Raw genomic sequence first — 16,438 nt, 5'->3', positions numbered from 1 at the left:
GAGGAGCTCCCCGGCATCCCGGATGCTGGCAGATGCACCCATGGCCATAAACAGGCCGATTGGCACAACTGGAGAGGCGTGGCTGCCAAAGGCAGACAGCTTGTCAGTGTAAGTCAGGTACAGGCTTTGGTGGTCCTTGAGGGTCGGCAGGCTGCTTGCACACTGGCTCATCATGCCAGCCATGTTGGCCAGGGCATCGATGGGGTAATTGCCTTCACGGTTGGGGTGGAGGAAGAAACCCGCCTCCAGGGAGAACCAGAGGTGCGTGCCTGCCTTGGCATTTGAGGCAGTCTGGTGCGGGTCGCCCTGCTTGCGCCTTGCACCTGTAGCTGCTGCCGTGCCACCCTGAGCTGTCCCGGTGGCCGCTGCGGTCGCTGCTGCCCCAGTGTCCGACCATTTCTGCATGTAAAGTGCCTGGAGCCCATGCAGGTCCGACATGAGACTGGCGCTCTGGTCGTGGTGTGTGGCACCGCCCCACTGGTCAAGCAGGCTGCTGAGGCGGCTGGGAGCTGCAATCTGGGGGTGCCATGCCTGCTTTGTGCGGGAAGCAGGTGACATTGCTGTTTGCGAAAGTCGAGGTGCGTGTGGAAGTGGGGGGGGGGGCGAACAGCATGATACTGTTTGTGTGTGCACACTGTGTATGGACACGACATAACTGACACCTGTGTGCAGGTGGACGACCCTGCCACTGTCGAGCTGGTTTGGTCCAAGGTTGCTGCACTGGATGTCGGCCAGCTGTGGAACAAGCTACCTCACCACAAAGCAGCAGGCAGTTCCATGCACCAGGTCGACATGGTGGGCCACGTGTATGTGGCCACCGATGGAAGCAATGTGGCCGGATGGTATGGCGGGCAGGGTGTGTTTGCAGAGGGTGCAATGGGGATGATAATGCGATGGTGCAGGATGGCGGGCGTGTTGGAAGTAGGCTGGGCAGCGAGGGTGCATGCATGGGATGTGCCTGGCCTACTTCCAACATGCCATCCTGCACCATCACATTATCATCCCCGTTGCACCCTCTGCAAACACACCCTGCCCGCCATACCATCCAGCCAGATTGCTTCTGTCAGTGGCCACATATGCCTGGCCCACCATGTCAACCTGGTGCATGGAACTGCCTGCTGCTTTGTGGCAAGGTTGCTTTTTCCACAGCCGGCCGACATCCAGTGCTGCAACCTTACACCTAACCAGCTCAATAGTGGCGGGGTGTCTGTTATGGGTGTCTGTTACATCAGGTCCATACATGGTGCACACACAAACAGTACCACGCTGTGCGTCCCCCCCCTTCCACACACACCTCAACTTTCACAAACAGCAACGTCGCCTGCTGCCCACTCAAAGCAGACATGGTGCCACCAGCTTGCAGCTCACTCCCAGCCGCCTTGGTGGCCCGCTTGACCACTGAGGCAGTGCCACACACCACATGATGTCGTGCAGCCTGACTTGCAGAGCATCGAGGTCGCCCTGCTTGACTGGCACACTGCCCAGCACTAGTGTGACCATCACACGTGTCATCACCGCGTCCAGCTGCAGCACCTCCAACAGCCGGTGGTGTGCACTCAAGCCCTGCATGTCCGACAGGGGCGGCAGCGGTCTTCAAGTGCGCAAACAAACATTTGCAGCCAGCCACTGTACTGCCTTCCGGACGCTGTGCTTCAAATGCCTCATTCACCTCTAAGCACGGCCGCAGCTCTGTCAGCGCCGCGCTGGCCCCACGCCGGGCCATCACACCGCTCTGCCGCGCTGCTGCACAAGTACACTGCCAGCTACGTGCTAATATGTCGCAAATGGACCGTTGCTGGCTTTGTTGGTGATCCGAGACCTGACAAACATCATACATTCACTCATTGCATCGCAGCAGACCAACTCTTACATATTTGTTCATCTCCTTGCCTTCGCTTCATGGTCCAATCGTAAAATACACGCTTATTTATTTGCTGTTCCTAACCACGCTCCATGATCGAATCTTGATGTTCGGAGCCGTACCACGCCGACTGGGCCTGATGGCCACCTTGCACCATTCACGAGGATGAAGATGTATGGCCTGTACATACAATGCCTTCCTGACAACCTTACTTGCGAATTGGCGTCCTGCCAAACATCCGTGTCCCTGACGTCAAGTGTGCCATCACATGGTGCACGTTTTCCTTACGGTTCACCACATACATTGCACGCGCCAACAAGCCTTCACACCGTTTGTGCCTGCACCATGAGCTTCAATCCACCTGAGCAAGCCAATCTGTAGCTCCTCCCTGATGGACGCACAAGGTGCACCCGCTGCCCCACTGCAGTGGCCACACAACAGCGTGGTGAAGCTTAACCACCCTGTAACAACATCAACAGCGGTCCCAAACGGCCACATCAGTGCCTGTCCTTGCACACGTACGTCAGATGCTCCCAGCGCATCCCGCTGCCTGCGGTCTGGTCCACGGCTGCAACCACCGCCTGATACGCCTGCAGCGGCACAACCCCCACCTGCCACGCCTTAGCAGTGGCTGGCCACCACCATGCTACCAGCGGCTGGATCACAAGTGCAAGGGCGGCAGCGTCCAGGCCCTGGAACTGCAGCATCACACTGCTCCCACCCGTGCTCATGCCAGCATCTCGGTCCCGAGATGATGGTTCCCCTGCCGATACAGCAGAACCTGCAGCACCTGAATCATGCCAACCGCGCTGGGCGTACTTGTCCTTCCGCCAATGGCAGACCTCACTCCCACCGTCCACAGCCAGCGAAAAATGTATGCAGCCACGCGTGCATCCATGCAGGTATCTGCATCATGAACCCACCGCTGCCGTCAGCGACCTTGCCACTGTGAGCACACTGTGCACCCTCGGAAAGGACTTTCTGCTTGCGAGTGGGAATTGAGACTGATCACGAATTACCGTAGCTGTCTTCCGTCAGTATTCCCCGCTTCCTGATATGCACCTGTGTTCTGTGCTATGTTTTATCGTATGAGGTATGAAAAGCGGCAAGCGAAAATGCATGTCTTCACTGAAAACTAGCAGTAACCTGTGACTGCACCACAACAATTATACACGCTTGCAGCGCCTCTGCATATCCTGAACGGGCAACCCTCAGAACGCCCACTTGTCGCCGCTGTGCCAGAGGCGATTGCCTTTACAATGGTAATGGAAGTTTGCACCGCGACATGCGTCGAAAAAATGCAACTGCATGCAGTGATGCTCAGCAGCCATCCCCTCATGCCGCCACGGCCAACGCGCGGCGATTTCCACACACCACGCTCTGTGTAGCCGCAGAGCCACAGAGTTGACGCCAAGGAAAAATACAAAAGAGTGCGCCAATGCTGTGTCCTATACCTGCGCTGCCGACTCTTGACTTTGACCCCAGCACACATCCCAATCATCCTGATATGCGCTACACTGCCGCTGGTTTCACAAACGGTGGTCTTCACGCTATGCTAGGCTGATCACTGGCACTAGGGTCAAAGGCTACGTGGTCGAGAAAACCCTTCGGATGCCCTTCTCAAGGCGGATGGCTATGAAGGGGTGGAACGGTTTCTCGGATCGCCATAGCTGACCGCAAATGATAACAACACCAAAACCCTGAATAGCTCCGGCAGGCATTGATACCAGAATATAACGCCACCACAACCTGGTATGGAGCACATGGGCAGTGCGGGGCCATGCCGTGTTCGGGGCTTCCCACTTGCCGGTGGAAGCTGTACTACAGCAGTAGCACATCGCCATCCTCCTTCAAGTTGCATCTCAAGGGTTTTCGACCTTGTACGCCCATGAGCTATTTTTCCGCACAGATGCATGTGAATTAATTCTTCGGTGATCGATGGAGAATCGTAGTATTACCTTTTAGATGCAATCCTCAGTTCAGCGTGGCATGCGAGGCCATCGCGAGACACGACGCTGACTGACTGACTGACTGCAAGGAACCCCAGGAACCTCAGCCCCCCGAAAAGCGCTTCTCGCCCGGGGCCTCGCCCAAAACCAACACACACACACACACACACAACATGGTAACTGCAGTGGCCTGACTGGGTACGTGTGTACGGCAATTGTATTACAAATATGTATACGGGGGGGGGACCTGGCGGTGGTGGATCCCCTACATAACTGGTAGCGGCGGATGATGTGTTGGGCGTGTGAATGGATGGATGGATGGATACGGTGGTGGATGCCCTTTTTGGGCGGGGCCCCAGCGCGAAGCGCCCCAGGGGGCCCCGACCTGTAGGATTGCCCATGTCCGTGTGTGTGTGTGTGTGTGTAACGGACCAAACATAATATCTCGCCCGGCTGAAACGCGTTGTAGGTACTATACAGCATTCTCTATTGCAAGGTATCTCGCATGTAGCCAACAAAAATCGTATGAGCACAAACAAGTTTAGCTGCCTCCATTCACCGACCTCAAAAGTCACATCAACGCCTCTCGCGCTAAATTTCATCCCGAAAGCTGCCGCGTATCTCATAATGGAATTCTGAGATGACGGCGTATGATAACTCGAACACCCAGCTTGTGTTACCATTTGCCGGCATGAGCAATCCGACATGCCACCAGCAGGCCAACAAATTTGCTTTCATTTCTATATGAAATACACAAGCTGCTTGTTTGTACATTTACTTTGGCCAATGCACGGGGCCTCCGAAGACTTGCGGTGTGCCGCGATGAAGCTCGCGGCTGTGGGGCGGATTGCTGAGGCCGCTGGCGCTTCGGGGATAAACATCACAGACAGCACCGAACTTCACTCAGCTTGCGTTACCAATTTGCCCGCACGGGCATTCCGACTTGCGGTCTGCCGCACTGTCCATGCGGCATGCACCCGGGATGGATGCGATTCGCGTGGAGCCCGCAGGCGGTGCTGACGATTCCGCCGGTGCAAGCTTAGCTCCCACACCATCAGTACTGCTGCAACAAAGCACATCTCCCACCGCAGTGACACTACCCATCAATTGTCACACGTGCCGTGCTAGCTACCGGCCTGTACGGATGCAGGTGGGGCCCGCCCTTTTTCCGGCTTCGAGGAAGCCGACACCCGACTTGTCATCCGCCCCCAGGGGCCAATTGTGGGTTTGAGACCCACATGGATGTGTGGGTGCTGAGTAAGTAGGTAGGTAGGCTGGTTGGGGTTCCAGTTGTCGGTTCGGGTTGCGCCCGGGATGGGGACAACCGTCCTATCCTGCCCGCGTCCTCTGTCCCGACATGACACCGGCGGGGCGCTGTAGGAGCTGTTCTGGGACCCGACACGACCCGACCTCCTCCCGCCCGTACAACGTATGGATTCGTGTGCGTTCGCGTGCGTCGCTATTATGCACCTCAGCCTGTAAATGCCCCTGCGAGTGTGCACGTGTATATGTATATGCTGAGAGCAGTAACAAACGTGTTCCTATGAGATTGTCGCTCTCAATGTTTGTGTGTGTGTTTGCGCACGAGGGGGATAGTTGGAAGCGTGACGGTTTTTCATGCGCATGGGTAGGAAGGAACACATGAATCACGGAACTTCAGAACTAATAGTACGTCGGCCGCCGCGCACCAGGACATGGCTAGCAAAACCGTGATGGCGCTCGAAGGCAAGGGGTTTCAATTAGAAACCGCACCGCGTGGCATGGGCCTCACCACCCCATGAGAGCGCGGCGCAGGTGAAGAAGGTGCTTTTGCAGCACCGCAATTGCTTGCAAGCGCGGTAACAGGAAGCCTTGGCGCGTCGCGAAGGCAGCCGTGGGGCCGACGGCGCGGGGGCAGCGAGTCAAGAAGCACAGCAGATTTTGCAGGCGCTGGACGCTGATATGGTGTCGACCAAATGATGCTAATACCACCGTTGCCGGAAAAAGCTGTACTATCGCGATTAGAAGGCAGGAAGCAAAAAAGGCACGGAGTAAAGCACAGCTTGGATCTCTCCTCCTGGATCGCCAAATTTTGTAATATGCTAAGAAGTCGCACGGGAACTAAGACAGCACGAAAATGTACAGAGGACGGACGAGGTATCGCGCAGAATGACAATATATGATGACACATGAGCTATAGTCGCGCGCTTCCCTCACTATTCCCACCTCCCTTCAGGCTGATCGACTGGCCGACTCTATAGGCCCTGGAAGGCTATAGAGCCAACCCGTTCACGCCCACTGTCGCGCTGCCATTGCCGCGAACACTATACCCTCCCCCACCATAAGCGCACCTTCTTTCAAGGTGCTTCCACCAGGCCCTGGACCCCATGCGCAGTATGGCACCTCCCGCTTATTAGCTTGCGCAGTCAGATTGGGCCTCGCCAAAGCACATTCGCAAGGCAAGGAAATATTTCTTATACCGCCATACCCGCTGTGCCCTGTGCGGCACAAAGCCGCTACGCTACCGCACCCCAGTACGCCGCTGTGCTGCAGACCTTCCCCCACAAGCACAAGGCAAGAACCGCCCCCATCAACAACCACAAAGGAGGGCGGTTGACTGGCCCCTGCTCCCGCATACACCCGCCGCCGCCGCCGGCAGCGCCATTGCGAACGGACTGCCAGAGCGGCGCCTTGGCGGCAGTGCTGCCACCGCCGCCGCTGCTGGTGCAACACCCCGTGATCCTTTCCTCACATTGCGTATCCGCGCCGGAGCTCCTCCTCGTCGTACGTCCCCTCGTAACCGTCGTAATTGGCATGCATGATGCCCACGTCGTTGGGGCCCCATGCGCCGCCGCCGCCAATGTCTTCGAAATCCGCCACCAAGCGCTGGTCGCTGATCTGGTAGCCATAGCCTAAACAGGACCGAGCCGCAAGGAAGGAGAGTGTCAGGAAAGAGGAAGAAGCCAAGCCCGAAAAGAACCCACGTCGAAACATTGGGGGAGAAAGGCGCTTCAGCGAGAGTAAAGGTAGCGTTAGCGCAGCTGCGGCCGTGGAAATGCCAGTCAAGGCCTCTCTCCCCTCCCGCACCCCAGAGGCTACTGTAGAGCTACGTCCCCAGTCTCTCACCGTCGCCGCTGTAATCCACCTCCGCCTCGTCGTATCCATGGCGCGGTCGGGCGTGCTATTGTCGATGAAGGGACCGGCGACAACAAGCAAGACACGGCAAACACAATTTACAGTTAAGGAGTAGTAGTATTTTCAGGTCTACAGGATTTTACTTCGCAGAAAAACCAAGCGGTGCAGCATGGAAGGAAGCAACGAAGCTGTCCCCCACACATTAAATTGGCAAAACCAAGGCCGGAAGGACCCAAGGAGGCTGGGGAGGTAAATACTGCCAACAGGGGCAATCATGGCATGCCCATCATCCACTCTCCTCTCCTCCCAGAGGGGAGTCCCAGCAGTTGGGGCCGCTCCTCATCTTACTACGTTAACACCTTCAAACCTTAAAATATCTTGCCTCTAACCACTCCCAGCTCCTAACCCCATACTGGAGGGACAGCGGCCCCCTGCCCTTCGGCTTCCCACAGCAATTCGGCTGCACCGGTCCCCCCTTTCCTTTTCCTCCTCCTGTTCCCAGTACTCACCGCTGCCATCTGGTCTGGTGGCTGTGACACCACGTCCAGCCACTCCTGATTGAATGACTCGAATTTGAGGTTGCGGATGCGCACCGCCCACTCCTCGTCCGTGTCCATAATGATGTCCAAACACTGGTCGGCCACACGGCGAACCTGCGGAAGGGGCCCCCCGTGCGTGGCGTGGGTTGTCGCGATTGTCTATACGAGTATGCCGTATGGAGTTGAAAGCAGATATGAGCCCAGGAGTGGCTTTTCGAAACGAAGCTTTGAAAGAAGGGCGTCTTACCTCCCCTGACAGTATTCCTGATATCTGTTTCACTCGCCAGGGGTTCGTCTTACTTCCCTGAACAGTGTCCCAAATATCCCAATCGGAGCCGCTGACGTCACGTCTGGGACTGACTTCCTCCTCTCCCTCGTCTCCTTTCCCTTTCCTTGCCTCTAACAGACCACACCTGCCATCACGTACCTAGCAATCACCCAGCACCCACTCCATTCCTTCTTTCTCGTTCTAACCACACCATCACCCACAAGCACACATGCAGCCACCCACCTCCTTGTTCTTGTCCTGCAGCAGGTCCACCAAGTAAAACACCACCTGCTGAGTATTAGAAAGCAGCATGGTGCGCGTCTCGTCGTGCAGCAGAAACTTATGGAACGTGAAGGCGATCTGAAGCACAAACTCGTCGTCCTCCTTCTTGTCACCCATCAGCGTGAACAACGTTGCTACCTGCGGTCGTCACCAGCCAGGCGAGTGACCGGGGGGGGGGGGGGAAACATGAACGGGTGAACTGAGTGCCTGGGCGGAGTGCGCAAAGAGAGATGATGTTCTTGACTTCTTGTTTGTTTGTTTGTTGTCAAAGACCATGCCGCCAATGTACGCCCAGAAAGGATACAATGGATCCCTCCTTTTCTTATTTTATTTTTTTCGCAAAGATATCCCTCCTTTTCGCCTTTCTTTCTTTTGGATACCCAGGAGGGCCCCAGCTGTCGGCCCCAATTCACGGCCTTTTGCAGCTGGGTCGCGTTGGATGACGGTTTCGGTATTCCTTCACTTCTCCTTCTTCCTCCATTTCTTAAGACATTGCCTATGTCTGAGAGCCTCCCCACCCCTCCGTCTGCCTATTCGTTGGACCCCCAGCTCAAGTCCATCCCTACCCTCCATCCTATGTTTGCTCGGCTGTCTCTCCCTTAACCCGCGCGCCACCACATCACAACACCCCAGCTACGTTATAGTATATGTTAATACGTACCATAACCTAGCTATATGGCTAAAACGTTTATCTTCACCCCAACCCACCCATTTTCCCCTAGATGAGACTTACCAGTCCGCTCTGGCAGATGAGCGGCGCAGTGCCCTCGTTGCAGAGCACTCCCACGAACATGACCACCTCGAGCAGGATGTCATCGTCCACGGCGCCCGGCTGCGGGCGGAGAGGTAGAGAGGGAAGACGGTGACGGGAGAACAAGGTGAAGAGGGAAGCATACAGACACACACATCCAAAGTGGCAAGGTCAAGGAAGGGAGCAAGAGGGGACGAAGTACCAATACACACGAGGGCACGTCGTCAATGGACAAGAAGAACATAGGACAAGGTGAACTGACTTGAAACTGCGCGACAACACAGCCGACATGCACTACCCATGCATACCTGTGCATACGTGGCGAGGAAGGTGAGCAGGTCGTGTTTGCGCACCAACCCTAGGAAGTCGAACTCGGGGATGTACAGGTTGGCCAGACAGCCCAGAACCTCCACAAACAGCTCCGCGGTGATGTCGGGCGCCTGTGCGGAGGAGGAAAATCATAATATCTTAAGATAAGGCACGAGGGAAAATTGAAGGCGTGCACTATGGGAGGCGGGATCTATTGGGAGGATTGAAACACAACGTACACAAGCAAACACAGATCCCCAGCCGCCACCCGGCCCACCCGCAGAAGTGTGACGAGCTGCTCCACGTACGGTCCGAAACGGCGCTTGATGGCGAGTCCGTCTTGCTGAGACAGGTTTCGGAGCACCTTGAACATCAGTTCGTCGCATGTCTGGAAGGCGCGGCGGATCATCTTGTCGAAGCGGTCGCCCTCGCACAGCGTCTGAGGGACCGAGGAGGGGACGGGGGAGGTGGGGGAGGAGAGCGAAAGGATGGGTTAACAACTGAATCGACGCGGACATGTCGACATGCTATCCGTGCTGCACCTTGAAGGTTCGCTGGGGTCGATACAGCTTGGAACATTGAGCGTTGGGGTTCAGACAATCGTTATTACGCTGTGTAATTTTAGGTTCTGGATTTGGAAGAAAGTGAATGGGAGGCATTAAAGTTGGAAACATCACCATCCATCCTACGCCACAGACAACACCACTTAAAACACCGGACACAGCAGCATCAGCAACAGCGACAATGGACAGCACCCATGGCATGCAGCACCAGCAACAGCGGCACCGACAGCGATGACAAACCGAAAGGCACCGTGGGGCGCTCACCTCTGCGTTGCGCGGGTTTTGCGTCAGGTTGACAGCCAGGGCAATGAGCTCAGGGGTGTTGCGCAGGTCCTAGGCGTGGAAACGGAGCGGAAGGGCCAGGAAAAGAGAGACGCCGTGAGGTCGTGTGAGGTGCAAGCAAGCAGCAATACGCTGGTAGGCACATGAACGCGCAGACAGACGTGGCGCGTACGGTGCATGGTCAGACAGTTGAGACGTAAGTGGCGACATAAGAAGCGCTTGGACTGTGGAAGGTGCGTGTGGGACTGGGACTCCCAAATCGATAGGAAAAACGCACCACGGAAAAGGTGAGATGCAGAAACGACGATAACAGGCAAACTAGAAAGCCAAGATTCCCAGTCAAGTCCCCTGGGGAAGGAGCAAGGGGGGCTGCAACAGCGTCGCAATGTGCAAGCATCAGCTCACCTGCACGCGCATGAGCATGTCATACATCCTGTTGAGGCAATCTGTAAAGGTGAAGAGGCTCTTGTACTTGTCCTCCATGGAGATGTGGTACAGCAGGCCGAGCACCACCGGCTGGAATCTGGGAACTGACATCAGCTCCACAGCCTAGTAGCAGAAATGAAACGATAAACGGGGAAGCAAAAAATAAGAAAGGAACCAGAAACAGTTTCAGGGAGTTTCGGAGGAAGAGCGTCTCGGATAGCTTGTTCCGAGAGAACCCAGGCAAAAGATCTATAGGCACGCGGTAGCAGGATCAGTGCAACAAAGCAACAACGAAACGCCGACGAAGCGAGCAAATTTGAGGTCTCAAGCTGCTATGATAACTTCAATGACAAGAATGTCCGGTGGAAAGTTTTAAGCAGCTGGGAGAAGAACGGGGTGATGAAGGTGCGGCGTCAGCAGTGCTGCGTTTGTATTGTACGTTGTGAGGCCATTGCCACCTAAGGGGGGGGAGAGGTAATTACCCCCCCCCCCAAACATCCATCCGGCAAACCCAGTGGCTTAGCGATCCGCTAGCTAGCCACTACGCCCGCATGACTTTCACGGCCTGCAGTCGTCAGCAGGAAACCCGTACAGCCCTTTCCCACTTCTTACTCTTGCCAGGCCGGTCGCATATACACAACCCCTAAACGGGAACGCACCTTGGGTATGAGTCCGTGCTTTACCATGTCGTCCCGTAGCGTGTTGTCAAAGGACAGGTTATGCAGCAGGCGCAGTACCGACATGAGCAGCACATCATTGAGCACCGGCACAAACTTCATGAGCTTCTCCACAATCTTGCAGCTCGCCATGGTCTCCTTGTTTTCCTTGTAGATGGACAGCTTCTTGAGGAAAGTAGTGGCCAGGATGAGCAGCTCCACGTTGGAACGTTCCAGCATCTTGACCAGGTACACCACGATGTTCTGCGGGTAGAGGGGAGAGGTAACGGAGTAAAGTGCTCATTGAGCTGAGTGCCGAGGACCGGCGGCTGACGGAGACTGGAAAAGGATTTGCTTGGGGGGAATAGAAAGGGATACATGCTGGTGGATACATGCGGAGCGCTGCGCGAGGGACGCGGCAATGGACCCTTTCAAAAATGAGAGGTCGAAGTACTATTGTGCGTGAAGGCTTCGGAAGGAGCGGCGGTTGCAGGCGCCAATCCCAAGCGCCAAGGCCCACATCGCATGGGACCCACCAGCAGCGGCCGGCCGCCGCGGAGCCTTCCGGCCCACGGCTTGTTTCCCCTGGAAGGCCTAGAGCAAATATAATGCTCACCAAAGCCCAGGCGAGGCCCCATCGCATCCTCGTACCTTCTTTTTCATCTTGCGCTCCACTTCAATGTCCTCTGACAAGTTGAGCAGCATGTAAAAAGCGATGTACAGCAAGCGGTCCTGCTTCTGAATCAACGCCAAGAGCTTCTTCTCACGCTCGCTGAGAGTCACCTGCCACGGTGAAAACGGGCCCGGGCAAGATCTGTGTGCTGAGCTAAGCCGAGGACCGCTGCGGCGCAGAGCGCATGGTAAAGGGCACAGGAGACCCGACACTCCATCGATGCGACTGAAACGTGCCTGACTGTTCACCCACACCGAATCTTCATCGCGCCAATCGCGCACCTGTCCTTGGCTCGCCTCCAGGGCCTTCTGCGCCACCATGGCAGGCGAGATACCCTCCTCCGCCGCCCTGCCATGCGTGGGGGAAAGCGTTGTAAGGTTGCGGATTCACAGCAAAGATGGACAGAGCCCTGAGATGGGGACACGCCGTCGATACTGCTGGACTACATCCGCTCTGCGGGGTACGATTGCTTTAACAGCAACAGCCACACAGCAAACCCCTTCCGAGCCCCCACGTGCGTTATCTCGTTTTGCGCTACTTCATGGCCCTATCTCTGCGAGTTAACAAGGCCTTGCTAGAAGCCAGGCAGCAGACACGCACCTGTGCTCCGTGCGCTTGATCTCAAGATCGATGAGATCCATGGTCAGCGCGCCAACCTGCGAATAACAGTCAACGGCCAACCGATTAGCCGTTAGCGCCTTCCTCCTCTTCAGCCACCGCAAGTGGCTAGTAGATGTGGCCAATGCCGCTTTATGGATTTCACAGCCCCGGAAGCTCTCCAGGACTATCCCCCGCGCCCCCCTTCACTTCAAAACACGAGCGGGGCGCCGCTGTTGCGCCGCACGCAATCCTCGCACCCCTGTCCAATCCCGTTTGCCCCGTTTACCTGGTTCTGCATAATGACCCCATGGAACTGAGTGAAGTTGGACACGGAGAAGAAAACTGACACGATGTTGGTGCACAAGTCAATCGAGCGCTTGCCGTCCTCGCGAAGCACACGCGCCAGCGTCTGAAGCAACGTCTCGTGGGTCAGAAGCGTCTGCGCAGGACACCACGGCATCCTCACCACCACCATAGCTAGCGACGTCGTCACACCGCCAAAACACCGTCACTTCTTGCGGCCTGACCATGACCAAGGATTGGACTAGGATTCCAAGAAACATCATTCGCGGTGCGCATAATCGCGAATCGCGCAGAAGGAACTCAAAAGTTTTCCTATCTCTGCCTCTGCCAGCGCCTTACACAGCGCTGATGCCTTTGTCGGCCCAGCAGCAGTCCGTCGCCGCAATCCCCGCCCTGCAAAAGACCCGGCCTGTGCAAATGCTGGGACGTGCCCTCCCCTCCGTCGCTAAACCCGAAAGGTGGACAGCGACGAGCAAAAGCTCCCTACCTCAAAATTCTCCGTGTTGCGGAACAGCTGGGCGATCATGCCAGTCGCACGGACCTTGAGATTCATGTCCTCCTCATACAAGCCCTCCTGTGGAAGCGCACGGCACAGGAGTACGAAAGCTTGGCTGTTAATCATGCGGGGCGGCGGTATACCGGTAGGAGGGCATGTGTGCAGTCGAGCCGTGCAGTGCAGTTGGGTAGCATGCGTCAGTTTTAACAAGTTACAAGTTAAAGAAGTTCTGCACACAAGTGCGGGTGTGTCCGTAAAAGCCGGGGGAGGGGGCCATGGGTCAGTTTTAACGCGACGGCGATGCACAGTATCGATACCGGGCTTCGCTGCTCTGTAACACCGCACACAACCCCTTCACGTTGTCATACATGTCCCATGAATAACATCAAACAACATACGAAGTCATTAGGCAAGCTCCCGCCGCAGCCCAACGTGTACCAAATCGTCCTTTCCGGGTCAATGTTGGGTGCAAACACCTCAGTGAAATATTCTATACGGCAGAGTGGCTGGCCACTGGCGCTACTACAGGTGTTGGCGCTTATTGGCAGGAAATGTCGCTGCCCTAGGCTGCGTGGGCTGTGCTGGCACCCACGGGACCAAGCACGACGGCGTATCGGAAAAAAACCATTTAATCCAGCTCTGCAGGACAAGAGTCCAATGGTCCACTTACGATGTACGTGTGGAGCTTGTTCATGTACGCTTGCTCATACTGTTTCTGCTGCATTTTGAAGATCTGGTTCGCCTGCGTCTGCCGCCGCTGTTGCAATTCCGCGCGCTCCTCGGCCTCTGCGTGCGCGGGCCGGGCCAGCAACGTAACAAAGGCAACTGTGACAACGCCGTAAACGGTCAAAATAATGCAGCGGTGAAAGGGGTTTACGTCCCGGGAAAGAAGTCCGGCTTGGGGGAAGCCGGGGGGAAAGAGAGCAGAGAAAAGGACAATACCCCGGCACACAATCACGTTACACGGACGTGGTGTAATGGGACGTAAGGCCAGCTATCATTACAGCCAAGATTCGCAACGCGCAGCTGGCGTTTCATGGCAACGGTTGTCAAACTAATGATCCATTGGTCGCAAACTGCTGCTCTACGCCAAGTCCAAAAGTCCAAAAAATGGGGTTCTTTGCCCTCAGGCTGATGACGGTGGCCAACGCGTATATCCATTTGGGTTCAATTGAGGAAACCCATGGCAAGGCAAGCATGGACATAGTTGGTGCGTGACGGCATGACCTTTTGCTTGGGTTAAGCAGCATTTCAGGGCGGCCAGTAACTTGCAGCGGTTGCCGGTCGGAGGCAACGGCGGTCGGCCTCAACGGCTGAGTAGGTGCGTTTATGCACTTCCGGCTTTGGTGTGTATCTGCTGAAAACGTGAGACTATGGGCGGCAGGTAATGCCCCACACCCTCAACTGTTCCTCCTTTTAGCGTCAAAGCCCGGTGTTTTTGGCCACCCGATGGGCCCACATCCATGCCGCCACGCTAGTCATGCATAAACGTTGCACGCGCAAAATACCGAGAGCTTCAAATTCTCGAGGCCAGGCGCACTTCATCATGCTTAGCGCTGTCCGTCACGGGGTCTCACGGCAAGCAGATGAGAACCACGGTGTACGCTTGGCCCAGCGCCGTTCCCTTCCTACCTGCGTCAAGCCTGCTCTGCGCCTTGGCTGTGGGCTTTCCATTAAGCGTGGCCCCCGGTGCTGGCGAAGCGGCCTGAGGCTTCTTCTGTGGTGTGCCAGGGGGTTGGCCAGCGGGCTTCTGTGGCGTCGATGGCGGCTGCGCTGGTGCAGGCGCGGCACCCTTCGCCGGTGCCGGTGCGGCCTTCGCCACAGGCGCCGCTGCTGCTGCGCCCTTACCAGCAGGCGCTGCTCCCCCCTTTCCCCGGTTCTGCAGCTGGTACAGCAGCTCCTCGACTTGCCCAGCCTGTCATACCAAGGCCAAGGGGTGTCGCATGTGTCGCCGGTGTTTCCAGGCTATGTGTATTTGGAAAAGCGTCAGCTCATGATAGAAGTAACCGCAAGCCGTCCCATACCTTCGAAGGGTGAATCAGCTTGCATTTCTCAATAATCTCGGTCGCTAACAAAGGCACGTTAGTCTTTTCCGACAACGACTTGACAGAGATCCTGCAATTCAACCAAGGTCAGGGAAATCGTGAGGAACAATGTTTATAACATGCCGACAGGAACGCTGAGAGACTTACTTTTTTTCGCCGGGCTCTTTGCTAACAACTTTCTGAGAGCCATCGGGCTGAGTTGAGACTTCTTGGACCTGTAGCAAACAGAGGACGGCACGCAAGGCCGCGGGCAGGAATGCGTGGACGAAGGGGGCATGTCAGCGGCTGCAGGTCGCAGCGGCGCCAGCGAACGCGACAGGTTATCGCATCACACCCACGCCTGAAAACTTTGATGCGTTTCAGTCCACCAGTACGGGGAAACCTGGACATACCTCATAGTGCACAACGATGGCAAGCTCCTCTGGGTGAGCCTCTATCTGACCCGGCTTGATCTGTACGCAGGAGTTAAATGTTTGTTGAATACGTTAAGCAGTATGCTTGGGTCACCAGCGTTCGGTCCTCGCCTTCTTTTTAGTTTCCGACATTTTGTATTCCTTTTATCCTTGTAGCATATCCTCCTAGCCCGTCCGTTCCATTCCTTACAAAAGAAGAGTTTGAATGGATTTTAAAAGGCGTTCTGGCGAAGTTTGCTTGCTTATCCGCAGTCCAACAAGTCACAAGCGCTAGCGGTCCTTGGGATGGAACTGTAAAGGTGCGCTCACGTAATGAATTGCATCAGTAACAGAAATACATGGACAACTTGCGGATTGAAGAAGCTGAAGCAATGGAAGGGGGGCACTGCCGTGCAATAGGATTGTCATTGCCCCTTACGATTTCCCCAGCCCTGCTTTCCACAATCCACTAGGGCACATATATTTTATCAGCATGGTGCGATCTGGCTACCTGGGGTAGGCACGTGTAGGCTGTGTCAGAACAGAACACTGATAGAACGAGAGCTATTGATCCAGCTCCACACCGATATGCCCTTACAACCTGAGGCACCTTGAAAAATTGATGCCGAAGCAGGGTGGAGGAATTAGGTGAGTCGCAGCGTTTATGGTGATAGGCCTCAACTGTGCCCGTTGGCATTTTTATTAAGAAAGGCGCTCCTCGCGGTAGCGATCCACTAGTAGATGTTGCTTAGCACACAGCGCCGCCATGCCGTTGCCTCAATACCAATCGTGCCGACCCTTGGAAGAATCCTACGCTCTGGAAGTTACTTGGCGTCGGCAGCATCTGCTTATAGCAGTTCCATAAATTGTATCAGAGTAACTGGTCAACTTTGCAGGGTTTCGATCCTAGCCCTGCCTCGGGCATAACG

General features: G+C 55.8%; 2 protein-coding genes across 2 annotated transcripts in view; both read right to left on the bottom strand.

The window, feature by feature from the left end:
- The window catches only part of VOLCADRAFT_107518 (uncharacterized protein), a gene marked incomplete at both ends in the record, with an annotated part of 7,719 nt that extends 4,960 nt beyond the window's left edge, over positions 1–2,759 (bottom strand). The window contains 7 exons of the mRNA XM_002957008.1: positions 39–560; positions 663–735; positions 1,295–1,398; positions 1,441–1,563; positions 2,191–2,282; positions 2,384–2,451; positions 2,652–2,759. Coding sequence (XP_002957054.1) covers positions 39–560; positions 663–735; positions 1,295–1,398; positions 1,441–1,563; positions 2,191–2,282; positions 2,384–2,451; positions 2,652–2,759 — 1,090 coding nt within the window. The remainder of the gene's footprint in view (positions 1–38; positions 561–662; positions 736–1,294; positions 1,399–1,440; positions 1,564–2,190; positions 2,283–2,383; positions 2,452–2,651) is intronic.
- Positions 2,760–5,712: 2,953 nt separating this feature from the next.
- Positions 5,713–15,807, bottom strand: VOLCADRAFT_77409 (uncharacterized protein). Its single transcript, XM_002957007.1, has 21 exons — positions 15,642–15,807; positions 15,510–15,569; positions 15,265–15,332; positions 15,097–15,187; positions 14,705–14,987; positions 13,743–13,858; positions 13,064–13,150; positions 12,560–12,712; positions 12,274–12,329; positions 11,955–12,021; positions 11,652–11,783; positions 11,004–11,264; positions 10,324–10,467; positions 9,901–9,969; positions 9,351–9,512; positions 9,073–9,204; positions 8,747–8,845; positions 7,975–8,151; positions 7,434–7,577; positions 6,916–6,970; positions 5,713–6,701 (listed from the first exon to the last, which is right to left on the bottom strand). Exons 1-21 carry the CDS (start codon positions 15,660–15,662, stop codon positions 6,538–6,540), a joined length of 2,541 nt encoding a protein of 846 aa, XP_002957053.1. The 5' UTR covers positions 15,663–15,807; the 3' UTR covers positions 5,713–6,537.
- Positions 15,808–16,438: the final 631 nt, after the last annotated feature.

Source organism: Volvox carteri (genome assembly GCF_000143455.1).
Source record: "Volvox carteri f. nagariensis unplaced genomic scaffold VOLCAscaffold_68, whole genome shotgun sequence".
NCBI classification, from domain to species: domain Eukaryota; kingdom Viridiplantae; phylum Chlorophyta; class Chlorophyceae; order Chlamydomonadales; family Volvocaceae; genus Volvox; species Volvox carteri.
This window is presented reverse-complemented; position numbering and strand designations above follow the sequence as displayed.